General features: G+C 54.3%; 2 protein-coding genes across 2 annotated transcripts; one reads left to right on the top strand and one right to left on the bottom strand.

The window, feature by feature from the left end:
* Nucleotides 1–9,204: 9,204 nt before the first annotated feature.
* On the bottom strand, nucleotides 9,205–10,877 carry CkaCkLH20_10380 (DNA primase large subunit; the record flags this gene model as incomplete). Its single annotated transcript, XM_038893094.1, has 4 exons — nucleotides 9,205–9,373; nucleotides 9,440–10,047; nucleotides 10,095–10,639; nucleotides 10,688–10,877. The coding sequence occupies 4 exons, from the start codon at nucleotides 10,875–10,877 to the stop codon at nucleotides 9,205–9,207; spliced, it is 1,512 nt and encodes a 503-aa protein (XP_038741504.1).
* A 917-nt stretch (nucleotides 10,878–11,794) lies between these two features.
* On the top strand, nucleotides 11,795–16,700 carry CkaCkLH20_10379 (ankyrin repeat protein; the record flags this gene model as incomplete). Its single annotated transcript, XM_038893093.1, has 5 exons — nucleotides 11,795–11,973; nucleotides 12,234–13,736; nucleotides 13,787–14,563; nucleotides 14,616–14,780; nucleotides 16,274–16,700. 5 exons carry the CDS (start codon nucleotides 11,795–11,797, stop codon nucleotides 16,698–16,700), a joined length of 3,051 nt encoding a protein of 1,016 aa, XP_038741503.1.
* Nucleotides 16,701–16,702: the final 2 nt, after the last annotated feature.

The raw sequence follows: 16,702 nt of genomic DNA, 5'->3' as shown, positions 1-16,702 counted from the left end.
GTATCATTTTCTGTGCATCGAGAACAAAAAACGGGCGACGGAGCATTGGGACATGGCAAGGGCATTGGGAACGGGAATGGGAAGAGCATGCAGAGATACCAATTAGTGAATAATGCCATCTCACGAAACGAAACACAAGAAATCAAATGAAGCAATTCAGAAACGAAACCGTATCCATCTTTCTCTCTCTCCGTGAAAATGGCCATCTTCCGTGAGAGTCTTGCTTGGCATGACTATGCGGTGACTTGGTATTAACTATGAAGCACAGAATTCCCCAGCGTCCCCATCGCGAAATGTTTGACCCAGCATAGACATTGGCTCAGTCCGCGTCCGCCTTGGCCGGCAAAGTTCCGAGGCCCTCTCTCTCTCTCTGTTTTACGGAATACGGCCGTCCACTCGTAAAAACACACGGACACGACTTCTAATCTCCCGCGCGATTAACCTCGCGGTTTGGACGTCTTGGCGAACGACATCTCCGGCATTCTCTCTCTCTTTCAGATATGGATATGCCTGGATGGACGCATTCTTCTTTTTGCGAGTAGGGTTCAGCCTGGCCGTTCCTCCAGAGCTCGCCCTTCTCTGAAACACCGCGCTGGCCGTTCCTCGAAAAAAGGGGGAATGAAGTCGGCGGCGTCGAATAGATTCAGCAGCTTCTTTCGGCGATTGGGTACTCCCGCGGCCACCGTTGCTGGTGATGTGGTTGATGGTACTCGTCCGAGGCGATGTGCAGACTTGATGTATGTATGGAACCGTTACGTTGCAATGTAGATGCAGAGAGATCTGGCTGTTTCTAATTATTCCTCCTCGCATGCTGCAAGTTGCAACAGAAACTTGAAATCTGCAGAACATTATCCATTTCGGGGTGAACCTGATGAATTGATGAGAAAACAAAGTCGAAGAGGAAAAAATCCGGAATCCAAGTCCGGGTTGCAACTGCGCTGCACACTCCCCCCTCCTCTGCCTCCACACTCACCAGAGAGGTCGTTTTGGTGGTGGTGGCTATGTGCTTGCATGAACCCGACCAACCGAACAGCACCACTCAAACACACATCACATTCAACAAGACAGCTGCCAGCGGAGCGGAGCTGCATAGACCGGATGGCAGAAGAAGCGCAACGCATCACAGCCGCAACACCATGATCCATTACCACGTACCATTCTCGTCAACACCACTCGCCGCATTGCATTACGGCTGAATAATGATCGTCAATTCTGCGGCGCGCGTAGGGGGATATGCATGGAGGGAGCCACGGGGTGGATATTGAACGGCGGATGGGCGGCGGCTCGTTCGCGCATGTCCGTGGACGAACAGGACGGAAGCCGCCTCAGCCCTGCATCGCTTAAGGTCCCCCGGGGAGGGTGGTGTATCAGAAACCGCGCTGCCGCGAGTGTCGGCGCGGGTAAGAGAAAGAAAGAAAGATATGGGCACTTTGGCTGTGTTGATTCTTAACATTACCCTTAACGTCGTATTATTACGACTCTCCAAGGCCTGCTTCCTCTGAGGGACGTCGCGAGGTTCAGGTGAGCGAAAGAAGGTTCGTCGTGTGTGGATGGAGGTGACCATCGACAAGGTCAGCCCCTTCGTTGGAAGCCGTTGTGGAAGCCGTTGCAGTGGTATTTCCCACGGAGTAAGGTCCGTCTGGTCTGGTCGCATTGTAGCACGTTGGCAGATCTTCACGGTTCTGTCGGGACGAGAGCGTCCCGGGTTGAAGGGTCACCTCTACCATCTGCGCGGTATCTCCTTCTCCGCTGGTGCTTTGCCTTCTCACGGGCCTCGCCATATTAACAAACGCCGATTATCATATTCCCATAATGATGTCTATAGCAGCCGCCGAAGGGATGTTGGTTGTAGCGGTCGTGGGGTATGCCAGCAGCCAGGTATGATCACCGACTCCTCTGCCCTACAACTTTGGACGAGTCGGGTAATCAATTCGGAGGGGACGAGAGGAATAGGAAGCTCAGCTCGAGTCTCTTGACATGGTGTAAGGGTTTTGCGCCAACGGCTGCGGGAACCCAGAGGAAGGATGCTGTTTCACACTTTGAACATCACCATCACCACCACAAGCCTTGAAGCCTGCACGTGTTATTGAAGGGGGGACCATCGTGGTAATCTCTGTGGGGGAGTGGTCGATGGCGGGGGAGGCTTTGCAAGGCTGCGGCTGTCACGATATTTTTTTCCTCGTCCTCGTGCACGATGGACCAGACAAGGGATGGAGACGGGCGGCTGAGGACGGTTTTGGGATAACGGGGCTGCGCTGGCTCAGCCGTAAATGATGCCAAAATACACCACACACACACACATTATGGATACCAACTCCATCTCGAGAGGCAGCGTTACGGAAGAGCACTGTTCAGCAGGTCGACATTGCGTGCGTAGTAGCGGTGTCAGTCATGTTAATTACGACGGCACCATTTTGGGATGTAACGGTCCCTCTATTCAGGGACGGCCCTCATATTGAACCTGAACGTGTGTCGTTGACTCGTGTGGCGAACCTGTCAGCTCTATTTTCTGGAGACCTGGCCGTTTGAGATTGATGGATGAACGATCTACAATCCCTTAATACGGAAATGTGAGAGGTGAGGAGAATATCTTTATGATAGTGTGTGGTATGCTAATTTTGGGGGTACTCCAGTGGTGCATTTGTTTGGCCTTTCCTTGCTTTTCGTGCAGCGAGTGCCGGCCTCCTCCCGCTGGAGCCTCACTTTTCGTTGGCCCTTCCTCCATGTGTTCTTTGGAGAATGTCTTCTCGATTCAGTTGTGATCATCGCGAGAAAGCCAGATTGGGGTGGGGGTGGTCGAAGGGGCAGCTGAACCCCGCTGAGGAAGCCTGTCGTTATTTGTGATTGCTCAATTGAGATGCGCGAGAATCTGGTTTTTAGGGTCCAACCTGGCTACTTGGCTGCCTCTTCTTCGAGGATGTGTTCACTGTTTTGTGTGTTTCTTATCGCCTGCAGACACGAGATGGTGATAACCAAAGTCGTGGTGTTTCGTGCACGCCGTTCCAGGTCCACATGGTAGATAGATGGCACACAATATGGCAGATATCTCGCGGTAATCTCGTTGGACCCTGGAGATCTCATGCTTTTGGCCTCTGGAGTCTGTCTAGTGTACTGGGTTTGATTCTTCTCAGGAGGGGGGCGTGTGAGACAATATTGGGTTGTTGTGCAGCACAATTCCCCAAATATTGAGGCTTCAATGTCCTGTCAGGATCCCGTCCGTCATGGACATCAGAGGCAACCCCCGCATCGGAGTGGACGAGCGAGACATTGAGGCTGTCGGTTGGGGGGATACTATGTAAGACATCCTGACACCGAGGCTGTGAAATGTATTTTGTTTCCAAGTCTCAGCTCGCCTGCAGAAACGAGGCTTCGCGGGGACTAAAACAGAACGCGCCCCCCCCGGCCGTAGATCCGGGTCTCACAGCTTCCGTGATGACTGACGGTGACTGTGGTGGACGCGCAGCGAAGCAACCGCAACGGCCGGGCTGCCGCTTAGATCTGACCGGCACGGGCTTGAGGCCTCGTTATTCGTGGATGGCCTGGCATTTTATCCGTATGCATACGATGGCTGACTGGCTGGCTGTGCCTGCAATGCAATACCACTTGTGAGAGTGAGACACAAACATAACGTTCTCCAAGCAAACCTCTTAGGTCAGCGTCGTCGTCATTCATCAAACAGAGGCAGGTGTCAGTCAGTCACTCACTCACTCACTCACCTCTCGGCTCGCTCATCCGTTCCCAGCCTCCCCTTCCCCCCAATCCAATCTGCCATCCCCGCAGAACCGTAAAGCTCCCCCCCAGCTCCAGCTGACGCAACACGCCCTCCCCTGTCTTGCACGACACGCTCAGGCCACGGGTGTACCGTTTCGGCCACGGAGCACAGCTCATGAATCGGGGGCAAGCACCGGGAAAGAGGACCTGGAGAAATGCAATAATGAGAGGCGTTCTAACGGTGATGTTCCGGTTTCTCGTGCGCTTCATGGACAGCGCGCTCCGGTTCGTAGATGATCGTACGTGATGGATGACGAAGGTACGTCTTGGCCGTGCGTTTCGTGCAGCCGCGCCGAACAAGACTAGAAAACTACGAAACTCGAAGATTTAACCGGATTGCTGGAATGACATAGTGAAGGAAGTACGGCACAGCACGGTAAACTCGTCTGATGTGATACATCATCACCAATTTCTTTGCTGATGGAAAACAGACCGGCCCCGGATCCCAACGGAGCGGACGGGACGGGCGCGGCATGCACGTTTGGCATATTCATGGGCTGATGTTTCCTCCATCGTACCATGGAGGATCAATCTTTCGATATTCGCTGCACTTCATCTCGATGGTGGGTGGAGATGCGGCGCGATGTCCTTCTCACAGCAAAACACTGCGAGTAAGTTGAAACGACCGCGCAGAAGAAAAAGCTTGGCTATTGTTCGGGGGAGAAAAAATTCTGTGCCTTGGTTTCCTTGGCTGGGAATGATGCTATTCGGAACCACACCGGAACCCACTTGCCGCAATCAATCTGTGGTGTAGATTACAGAGTGGTGGTGCGTTTTTGATGTCCCACATGCCACGCAATTGATGGAGTTCGAGATGCCCCATCCGCACGAGTCGCGGGAACGGCTCGACGGTGACATGCCGGGCCGTAGCAACGTCTTGAGTCTTTCGAGGTGCAGATTATCTCCAAGTCCTGGTTGACGTGACCGGGGAAGGGAAACGGTAGACCGATCTAGAGCGTCTCCCCTCCACACGTGTTCCTGTCGTGATCTTCCAAAAACTAAAGCAGGAAGATGTCATCGTGATACCCTGACGAGATCCGACCCCAGACCTCGTGGAACGCTCGGGGTTGCTGAGGTAGTAGTTTGCATCCGCATCTCGTCAGTGTCATTCTCAACTCGTCCGACGCTTACAGAATCACGAATGTCACCGTCTCGGCCGGTTAACAGGAAAACCCCCCCATCGCCGTCGCAACGACAAAGTCGTAGTCGAAACGGTCTAGACCGGAGTCTGCGGAGCTGCGATGATGTAAGAGTTTCGTGCCGGCGCGGAAGCGTAACTTGCTCAGGCGCGGAATTTGATCGGCTCCGGAGCGGCATTTCTTTCCTTTTTCTCTCACTTCGTCTGGAGTTTTTTAGAGTGTGGTCTTACCGCGATTTGATTTTCGAAAGGGGGGCGTGTGAGGAAAGTGTTTGCGCACTTGGATCGAACCAGCTGCCTGTAGCAAACCGTCCGAAAAGACTTTCAACCTGGAGAGTCCGAGAGTCCGGGAGTCCTGTGAAAGAAAGGTCTCAGACCAGAAGCGGTCCTCGCAGAAAAGCGTGACCGAGGAAACCGGTCCACGCAGGAATCTCGGCGTCTTGGAATGTAGACTCCCACACGTTTTCCTCCTCGGGATCTGGTGTTTGAACAGCTCGGACGTTTGATATCCTCTACCGACGGCCTCGGCAGCCTCGGCACGCCATGGTCGGACTTCATTCTTCACTGAGGCTCAGTCAGGCCGCGCGTGATGCCGGCGTCTCTCGTCTTCGCGAACGAGACCCCTAAAAGCGTCATGATGCGCAAATTGGTCGAAAGTACCGTGGTGACGATCTTGCCGAGGAGCGCGGCGTGGAAGGGAGTGCGCGGTCCCGGTGAGCTGGGACGGCTAATACGGGAGAGCTACTGAGCGCGCCGGCTCGCGAATAGCTTCACCGGACAGAGCACCGGACAGAGCACCGGACAGAGCACCGTCTTTCCCGGCCCCCCCGTCAAATCCCGCCCCTCTGGCGCACCTTTCACCGTCGAAGTTTTGTCTGCGTGTCTACCCAAGACCACCGGTGGTTCGCGCCCGAGTCAAAAACCCAACCCGTGGAGTCGGGTTTGGCTCGCCGGCAGGAAGATCGACACAACGCGTCTTGAGGCCCCCATCTGTAACTAAAAAACTTTGAACCTGATCTTCGCTGCATGTAATAAAGATTAATTGAAGATCGCCAATGAGAGCCGCTCCTAAGGTCTCAGCCAACAGCCCAAGGCGATAAGCCAAGAAAAAGCCTTACTCGCAACAGCTTGAAAAGACGAACGAAAAATGCCACTATTCAGAGAGAAAAATGTGCCCACGCCTAATCTCGGATCCCGGACCCGGCAGAGGTGGTCTCAGAAGCAGCCAACAAACCTGACAGGTCTCCCGGCCCAACAACGAGGACAGGGAACCACCGAATAAACTTGGTGCCGCGCTAGAGGCACGGGATTTCGTCACCCGGGGTCCGGTCTGGCGTCATAACCAATTCATTCTTAACACATCGAACGGGTGTGTTGAAGCAGCGCACTCACTTCCCGCTGCCGCCGCGGCTGGCCCAATTGGCGCTGCAGGCGAGGGACCGTGTGTGCGACAAACTACGCAGGCCCGTTCAAGAAAAAACCTGATGGGGTCGTGTCGTGTCGGGGTGGCAGGGCACGATGATGGGTAGGGAGTGTGCTTTCTCAATCTCGGGATGGCTTTTCCTAAGTGAGGATAGGGCGCGAAGGTCCCCTTATCGTTCTTGTCCCGTTCGTACGAGTACTGCCGGTAGCTAGCAGGGTAGGGTCTCTTGTGAGGACATGATGATGGAGTGATGGGGACCCTTAGACTTCTCATGTTACTATCTGGGGGAGGAGAATCAAAGTAGTTAGTCCCCCAATTCGAAGTCCAAGGTCTCCGAGGCACTGCTGCTGCTGCTGCTGCTGCTGCTGCTGCTTAGCTACGTTGCCGTACGTCTCTAGCGCACTTCATGTTTCTATTTGAAAATCAGAAGGGGGTGTGTGTGCCATTTCTCCAAGAATCTCGGTACGCGATTACGGTATGGAGTGGTTTTCTGTGATGGCGCGGTGGGTGAGGTGAGTCCAGGCCGGTAGCGCCCGTCCGGTGCGACTGAGGTCATCGTGCATGGGCGAGACTACCGTTCACAGGTATTAGCGCGCCGCCCTCCGTTTTTCCCGGGTTTGGCAGCTGGGCGGTCCAGACCCTTTTTTCAGATTGCGCATTTCATTAGCCATGAAAACGGAGACGAAAGGGAGTGTTGTGTCGTGCCCCCAAGATCCAGGGTTTCACGGCCACGATAACTTGATTTCGGAAAGGCGTGTGTTTGGTTGTTGCATATCCCACCACACACATACATATACCTAGTGGTTGGTCCCTACCCCAGAGTCCTGAATAGTTGCAGATGAAAGACTAGGGATACACCTCTCGCGGTCTAGATCCATCCAAAGGGTCTTCTTCAAGATGTCTCGATGGTCGTCACATATCACGGGGGAGGAAACACGGCAGGCTGGATCAGAGAACAGACCAGACCAGAGCCTCAGCTTTCTCTTCAACTCCAGAAAAGCTAGTACCAACACACAACATTCCGACCCTCGGCACGGGAACCGTCACCGTGGATCGCGAACTCTCACCTCGCATCCCCAGCACGGAAATGCCCTCTCAAATCATGCTTCCCGAACACACCTTACCTTCACCTCAGGATTCAGGGCCCCCTGGGCAGTTCACGACGACCAAAACCAGACCCCAGGTCCAGCCCAGCCATCCCGAAGGAGGCGCAAACGCAACGGTCGACAAGGGGAGGGAGGGGGGTCTAGACCATCCCTGGTCTGTGTGTCGCATTCCAGGTTTCTGAGGCCTGGCCTTGTGAGGATGACGGGTTGGTCTAGACCGGTCCATGAACAACGGGGACGTGGCGATGGAACTTGGAGGTTCTTCTTCCAACTTCCAAGGCCCGTGACGGACGTATGCAGGGCCATTTCGTGACATTTTCAAGATGCCTTGCGGGGTCGTTGATGGAGTGATTGCAACACCTTACAACTCGGGTTCTAGACCTCCAAACCATCCAGACCGCGAATGCCCTCAGAAGCCTCCCTAATTTACACAAAATGCGCGTGAACAAGATTCCTCAAATCTCCATCAACGCCTCGTAATTACAACCTCCTATCAACATATCTCATCTCATCGTCAAAAAAAGGCCAGCGGGCGGGCGTCGTGGTATTCATCGCGAGGGGTCCCAGCGGCGCGGTGATCACAACTCTCATTCCAGCCCGCCGCCATCGCAGACACTCCAAGCCTCGAAGAAAATGATCAGGAACACCATGCAGTAAATTGTAAATCTCGTCCTTCCCGTCAAAACGCACGCAGCACGCAGCGCGCGCGCGCGCATCACGCGCCTCGCGCTTTGCCAACGAGCCAGACGGCGAGGTTCGGAGCGCTCAGTAATGTAATGCGACGCCCAGAACAACCGCGCCACTGCCATTCTTCAGATGAATCTCCGTAATGGCCCAAATCCCGTGTTGCTTTCGATTCTCACCTGCCCGAAGTCCCCGATCACGAACTCTCTCTCTTTCCCTCACAGCCTCATCCTCCGTCCCCTAACCCAGCTGGATTCCCTCACGAAGACTGCCGACTCCTCGCAAGGCCATCCAACAAGCCAGGATACGGTCTCGACTTTACTTCCCCAACCGTCCGACGTTCCAGACCCCTTCCCAGCCAGAAACGGCCCGTCTTTAGGCTTTGCCTCCTCGTAGATAGTCCGCGGCTCAGTCCGTCCCCGATGAAACCCCAACCGTCGAAGCCGAGGTTTTGAAAAAGAGGGAGGCTTCACAAAAGGAAAAAAGAGACAGTGATGGGTGGTTTTCCCGAGGTACGAGACTGCCGCCGATTCTTGGCGTCTTTGTTCTTCTCATGGACGCGCCCAGACTCGAGTCCGGTTCCGAGCTATGTACGGGCAAGGCTGATGCTTCTTTTGAGGTGAAACAAGACACGAGCACGTGGACGACGGAGCAAAGAAGACAGGGAGCTGCTTGTGAGAGGAAGAACCCATGAAACTAAAAACGCACAGTCGATGATTTCTTCCCGCCAAAGGAAACAGAATGGCTGCATATACACACCCCCTCCGCCCAGAAAAAACGCCGATTTATACTCATGAGGGAGTTCGTTCATAAGGTGTAATCCCGCGCGAGCCAATTTGCCCATGATTATCCAACGCCTCCCCGAAAGGGGTCCAGACCGTCGTCGAACCCGCCCTCTCATCAAGCTACTCCTCATTAGTCAGGGCTGGGAGGCAGCCCTTCCGCTCAGCTACGTTTGCTCTGATATTTCCCCCACGGAAGGCCTGTCACAGCTTTCCAGCAAGCTTCGTGAGGGATCTGGCTGACGGGCCATGGCCATTCCAGACCGTCTCGTGACTTTCGCAGTGCATGCCATGCTCGGCTCACCCCTCCATTTTGACATCTGCCGCCGCCGCCTTGTCGAGGTTTTTGAGAAGGTAGCTGCGCTTGAAGTATTCGTTGGGGTGTACGATAGTCTCGAGTTGCGCGGACGTGAAGACGCCCTCGTCCTTTGCCTTTTTGAGTTCCTGTTTGTGCAGGTGCTCGAACACGCTAGGGAATGTGTCAGTAAGAAGGCGCCTGACTGACAGCAGGGCTGGCTGAGGGAGATGAACATACCGATTACACGCCATGTGAAACTTTTGGTTCTCCTTGTCCTCCTTGACTCCGTTGAGCGTGGCCCGGTCGCTGACACCCATGGCCTGGACCAGTGTTGTGAGATTCTCGAGGTTAAAGTGCCGATACGGGCAGCCGTGGGCCTCGCCCGGGCCGGGCGGATGCTCTGTCAGGATCTTTTGGCAGCTGAACGGGCTGTAGCCGCCTCCGCGACGATTCGAGTCACCTCCGACGTCTCCGTACGAGTGGCGGACGTTGTAGCGGTACTCCTTGTTGAAGGTGTCGTCGGTCACATTGCGGAAACCTTGTCGCCAGAAGACTAAGCTCTCCTCGAGGTTCAGGCCGATGCCCTTGAGGAAGAGGGTGTATTGAAGACGGCCGAAGTGCTTCAGGTGGGCGTCACGACGGAGCGAGCGGTGTAGGTGGGACATGCATGCCGGGAAATGCTGAGCGAGGTTGTCGATGTTGCGGGCGGTTATTTCGGCGCCGACTGGTGCGCCTGTGTTGGAGGCGTAGGAGCTGTCGGGGGTGATGAAGTTCTTAGAGAGGTGGTCGAGGATCGGCGTGAGGCGGTCGTCCTCGTCCAGGCGGGGCAGAGCGCGCGCCGTGAGCTACTGTTGTCAGTCACTGTGGTCAAGTTGAAATCACAGATACCTACTTCTAGTTGTCGTTCCAACCTCGACACAAATTCACCAATCACCATACTGGCCTGCTCTCTCCCGGGAACGAAGGCCTTGCCTGCCTTGAGAAACACTTTGCGCTGCTCTACGAGTTCTGGTACGCGATCCCAATCGACCTTGAACCAGTTGTCGTCCTCCATTGCGTTCTTGCCCCAGGGGCGCGACATGGATGCCAGCTCCGAGGCATACTCCCGCTTTTCGTCTTCTGTGACATTCTCCCACCAGTCGAGGTCTAGGCCGCCGATGAAGGCAGCTCGTTCGCTCAGGTCGTCGCTGTTAAGTCGCAGGCGGAACAGCATGGTCTCGACGCGGACGAAGCGGCGACGCAGGTCTTCTGTCCTTGCAAAAGCGAGGCGGAGGATGAAGTGACTGTAGTGGTCTTTTTGTCTCTGGGCAAAGAGTTTCGGGGAGTGGGAGCTGTTCGATTCGAGGGGTAGGTACTTGTCGAGGAGCGGCTTCATGTGGTTTGCGATCTCTTGGGGCGACTTATTGCGGAAGGCGCAGGCTTCGAGCTCGGCGAGAACTGGACGAGTCAGCGACGAAGGACACGGGAGGAAAGACTGTCACGCACTCCTTAGGCGATCAATGGCCCATTGCTCAAACTGCTCGAGGGTAATGTCTGCCGTGGGCGCCTCGGCGTAGAAGTTGAGGCGGTGGGGGTACTCGATCTCCTTATAGGCAGGTGAAGCGAACTGCTTCTTGCGGTGGTCGACGACATTGCGCCGCTTGGGATCGATTCGGTTGTAGTCTTGCCGCAACATGTTGGCGTTACCGGGGTATGTGGATGTTGAAGAATTGAGTGGTCTCTTTGGTGGTGAGCAGAGAAATGTTGTCGGTCCTGGTGCTGGCGTCAGGGAGACGCGTCGGGTCGCGTCGTGGGGACTTTCAATTAAGAGACGTCGGCCAATGAGAGCGAGTCGAAATCAATAGGTGGAGACGGGAGTGCACGTCCCCATTCTTAGGTAATCTTTAAAAAATACGTACCTCTTACCTTCAATTCTCGCGATGTTTCTCATTGCTCTCTTCATCTTCGTCTTTCATCTTCATATCCATCTCCATCTTCACATGTCGAACCGTGCAAACCTTACTCACTAAACTCCCGATACAGGTCAATCGAAGTCATATCTATAGACCATCAAGCTAGAGTCATCATCTGAGCCAAGGCATACCGATGCGCATCAACAAAAGTTCCTAATCTCGGTGTCGAACATGTCCAAGTCCACGCACCAAGGGCGGTCAATCCCGACTTATTCTGCTGCTGCATCCGGGATAAAGTCGTACAACTCCGTCTGCGAATGATTAATCCCGGGCCCTCCGTCACCGCGAATATGCACGGCGTCACGTTTCTCTCCCAGTACATACCGACGCATACCGAGCGACCAGCTACGGCCCAACCATGTCAAGCCGGCGCTGCCCCGCGTGACCTCCCGCCGATTCCTAATTCTTGAAGCCCCACCACCCTTCCGGGCCCCTTGGTCAGCCTCAACACCCCGGCATGGCCCAAGGCATCCTTCTTCAACCCCGTCTCCCGGCTTTATCTCACTCATTGTTGTAGCTGAATTCTAATTTCACAGTTAATCTGGTGCCTTGCACTTGTCCCTCGCCTATTAGTTTGCCATCGAAGCAACCCCTGGTGTCGCACGCTGTTCGGCCGCCAATGCCGCCATAAGTCATCAAGATGGCCTCCTTGTCATCCCTCGGCCTGAATTTACGTCTCACTGACATTGACGAGAATCTCAAATCTAACGCAGCCGCACTTTCATGGCCAAATTCTGTGCCTAGCAGAAGTGTCCCTCGGAGCGTCCACAGCTTTGTTGAGGACGTTCCCTGTTTCGCGTATAATGAAGTGTTCGAAAGGTACGCCAACTGCTTTTCATATCACGCAGTATCATCAAGAGATAGAGCTGTGCCTACGCATACATACCAATCGATGTTTTTCAACCGAGTTCCAGAAGGGGCTTTACTTGAATCATACTGAAGTGTCTGCTTGGCAAGTGCTTGGGGTCGAGACTGCTCTCGAATGATGTTGCTTCAATCTTCATCACACTTTCCATGACCCAGGCCGATTCAGTCTGGGTCTCCTCATCTCAGCCACACAACTGACAACTTGGCAACAGCGGCGAGGTCTTCCAAGCCGTCTCATCCGGCTCAGGCATCTACTTGCCTCTACATTCTCTACATTTGTCCCCTTATTCCCAACCGGCCTTCACTGTGTCCAAATGCCGCCAGACCAAGACCATAGAGGTCGAGGTACACAGCTTGTCGCTCTTGTCGTCCCTCGCTATCGCCATTCCTTCGCCCGAATTTTCTTCTCTCCTGGAAAACTACACCGATCTCAGGGATGCCTTGCACAACCTGGAAAAGATCCCGTCGTGTTATTATGCCGCCGGCGAACTTCGGCTTCTCGCCCGGGACCTACTTCTCGATAGAGCCCTCTTCGCCGGCATTGGTACGGACTTTTACCAATCACAAAACCTACTGGGCCTCGATCAGCTGCACGATATGCATCAACGAAGTGTTGAAGCTGGCCTGGACGACGTCGATACCTGCTTCTCACTGGGCATCATCCCCGACGTAGTAACCGACGAGTACCTCGAGGCTTTGACGTCCAAATTCTCCGAGCTGGCTCTCATGGGTGATCTTGCTGGTCTCCAGAAGCTTTGCGAGCCCGTTGTCCGTTCCGGGGAGATTGAGTGGCAAACCAGCCCCGATCTGCTGCTGCAGCTGCTAGATCAAGGGCGACTGGATATCTATCGCTACATCCTCGACCTCGCATCGCGGACGAAGGATAAGCCGGACAGCCAACAGGGTTCATGGCTTTCAGACATCACCCACGATCCTCTTCACTTGGCCATCCGACTTGGTCACTTGGAACAAGTCGAGAGCTTCTTACAACAGGGTGCTACTTTCTTGGGTACCTATCAGAGCGAGGAGGCTGGGAGTGGCATTGTTCTCACGCCACTCTCAGCTGCTGCTTTCTGGGACCAGCCTGACGTCGTTCGCTTGATCCTGCGGCACAACATCATGGCTGAGGGTGCGCAGGAAGCTGCCGCTATTGCGCTTTACAACAACGACACGGAAATGATGGAGATTCTGCTGTCCTCCGGCGTCACCAACGCGCCTTGTCTAACCATGCGCCAGAACGCCGTCGACTCGTTCGCGGACCTCAGCATCATCGACCAACCTTCCATGTTTAATACTGCCCAGACAGTAACCGAAAGCCCAGAGTCTCAGGTGCGGGAACTCCTGATCGGCGACAGCGATCCGAGGGCGACGGACACGGCTCTTCAGCGTCCCAAAACAAGCCTACCGAAGGAGCCTATCCAGCCCAAATGTTCTCGCCGACAACGCCGTCTACTTGGGCAAGATCTCGTCTCATGCATGCACAACATGTGCTCTCGGCTACGCGAGGTATGCGAGTGCTCGATCCATGACGACGTGCGGAATCTCGGGCAAGACTACTCCTATGCCAATGGTGTTTGGGAGCGTGGTATCGGTGTCTTCCGCGGTTTGATGCAAGACAACCCACCGACCACTTTGGTCGAAGTCATTGACTCCCTACTTGTGGCAAATTCCATCTGCCTGACCTTTTTCAAGAATGATGCTTCGATCTTGGTTCAGTAAGTCCTTCTTCTCTACAGACAAAACACAGGTGCTGATTTCAAAGCAGGTTCTACAGCGACCTCGACCGCTGGCGATCACTTCTGCCCGGCTCATCGTATGCGTTCTTCGACGAAATAGCTTTCAGGATGTGGGCTTTTACCCCTCCGAGCCACGCGGTATCCGACTTCGACCCCAGCAACCTGCCTCACTTCCAAGGACTGGTCCAGGGCCTGATATCTCTCGAGAAGCGACGAGAAGCCGCCCCATCACGCAGTTCTGCTTCCGGAAGCCGGCTGAGTGCCATTCAGAGGTCGTTCGAAACGCGCGAGACCTCTCAACATGCTGCCCAAGGCCAGACGATCCCAGGTCGCTCGTCGACACGGCAAACTTCACACCCGAACTCGTCGACTCAACAAGACGATTTCACGTGGGCAGACTTCCTCCACATGGATAGATTCGAGGACGTGGCGAGAGGACAGTCGCGGACGCCGGCGGCAAACAGCTGGGAGGATGCGCTGTCGTCCACCATGATCCTGCTCGCCTCAGTCGCGTTTTCTATCGTCCTGTCGTTGATGATAGGTCTCCACGGCTCAACGACCCAAGTCCTCCAGACGATCGCCGGCAGCCTGCCCGGATACGCCCGTTCGTATACCCTGCTAGCGGAATACCTCGCGATGCACGACGTCTTGATCGCACACAAAGACGACCTTGTCCCCTCTGCGGCTTCGTCGCTGGTGCCGCCATCGCCGGCGTACGGGTCAGATGCGTACCTGACCCCAGTCAGCAGCTTCTCCTCGCTCAACACGCTGGGCATGCCTCGCAACATGTCCTCGTCGAGCATCAGGTAAGAAACCCTCACTTCGCGATAGTTCGCACACGGCTGACCCCCGACGCAGTAGCATCGGATCGTCCATCTCGAGACCGCCTTCTCGCGATCATCCCACACGAGGAAGCAGGCTGCCGTGCCCCAAACCAATGTGCACCAAGACGTTCTCCAGCGTCAGTAACCGCAACAAACACGTTCGCGAGGGCTGCGCGTACACGCGTGAGAAGCGGGCGGGGTATGAGTGCAGGAACGGGCCGTGTACGAAGGTTTTAACAACCAGGTGGTACAGAGACACGCACGAGAGAGAACGGTGCCGGTTTAGACAGGGTGAATGAGTGGCTTACATGGTGTTGGGGGCGTTTCCCTTTTTCAATCGCAATAAAGACCGAGTCGAGTCGACTAATGAGTTATTGATTCAACATGATAATGAGGAGTAGGTTAGAGGGGTAAATTAGGGTTGAATTAACATACGGTAAGCATTACATTCGGAATTAGCACTGCGCTTTAATTGGGGATAGGAGTGTGAGAATATACGGTTGCGCCATTGCGCGATGTTTGAGTAGTACATCTACTTCCCTTTTTAGCAAAGAACTTTTTGTATTGGCACCCGCAGAGATAAAACTCCTAAAACAAGTCAGAACTCGCTACTAGTCATCTTCCTTCTCGTTGTCAACAGCGTCGCGAACGCTGCCGCTTTCAACCTCCGGGGGGGGAGGGCTCTGCGTCGACACCCGTGTGCAACAGCATTACCATCCTCATCATTATGCTCTGGCGATGGCGATCTTCTTTTCTTTGCCTGCTTCTCTGTAATAGAACGGCTCTTTAACTCCTTAGACAGCTTGATGTATATCTACTGAGAGACAATGTCGGTAATGGAGGCGATGGAGGCGGAGAGATCATCTACTAGATGCCAGACCGCAAGTCTAATATACTTTTCGCACAGATAAACTCTCCGGCATCGATGTTCCCCTGGGCTGCTGTAGACCAGTCGTATGCCTGAAGATGAGACAGGAACTCTGCCGCCGTCTCTGCCAGATGTTTCGACTTGGTAACAAGAGTCCGTCGCTGGTTGCTGGCAAGCCAAGAGGACAGGACGTCTGTGAGGAGACCCTTGTGTGTAGTCGTCAAGGTCGCCGGGATCTCACTGTCCTCAGAGCTGTCACTATAACTTATGTTAGACCTGTGGGCGGCCAGACGAGACTGCATCTTTTCTAGCATTGTATTCTGCACTAGGACAGTCTTCTGTAAAGCGCTGATCTGACGACACATCGTCTCCATGTTATTCATGACCGCCTTATCAACGGGTGAAAGGAGGGACAAGGCGCCCTTTGGAGTGACCCAGTAGGAGGTGGTAGTAACGTCCTTCTCGGGATTAGGCATCCCGGTTTTGGCGGCACGTCTAGATGACATTGTAGCGAAAGGAAAGGATTTGGCCATGTAACGCCCGAATGGAATGAGGCGGAATGCAGATGGAATACTCCGACGACGACGACGGCGAAGACAACAACGGCGAGGACAACGACGGCGAGGACAACAGTAGCGAGGACAATAACAGCGAGGACAATAACAGCAGTAACAAGGGTAATAACAATATTAAAATAGACAACAGCAAGAATGAAAACAGCAGCAGCAGAAATAGTGCTCATAACATCAAAAATACTAATAATTTAATTTAAACTGCCCAAGGGTGGGTGAGGACGGCATAAGGTGGAATGATCTCGAGTTTAGGGAGTCTATCGTATTGCAGGCTCGCAATAAGGCCGACCGCGTTAAAAAGGAAAGGGACCGGCCTGGATTAATATGGGAGGATGATGACGAGCTCAACGAAGGTCTCGAGTTCCCAGACCACCCCGGTCTAGTCTTTGGGGGCCGGAGCAAGAGCGAGCTGGAGGAGATGTTTGACCCAGCGCGGTACGATTTTACTTCGCTCCCAGACGTCGGGGAGAACTACCTGATCACCCCCGACAACGTCCCTGATGGTTTTGAGATTGGGACCATGCCTGCGTTTGAGGACTTAGATGGGCGAGGCCCTCCTTCTCCCATCCCAGGCTTCGAGTTCGTTCCAATCCCCGGCACCGAAGGAAACACGCCTGGGGACGGAAACCTGCTGAGCGAATCGTTGTTGGGTAGGCTTAAGCGGCAGAAGAAGCAGTAGAG

The sequence above is a fragment of the Colletotrichum karsti genome (genome assembly GCF_011947395.1).
Source record: "Colletotrichum karsti strain CkLH20 chromosome Unknown Scaffold40, whole genome shotgun sequence".
In the NCBI taxonomy this organism is placed as follows: Eukaryota; Fungi; Ascomycota; class Sordariomycetes; order Glomerellales; family Glomerellaceae; genus Colletotrichum; species Colletotrichum karsti.
This window is presented reverse-complemented; position numbering and strand designations above follow the sequence as displayed.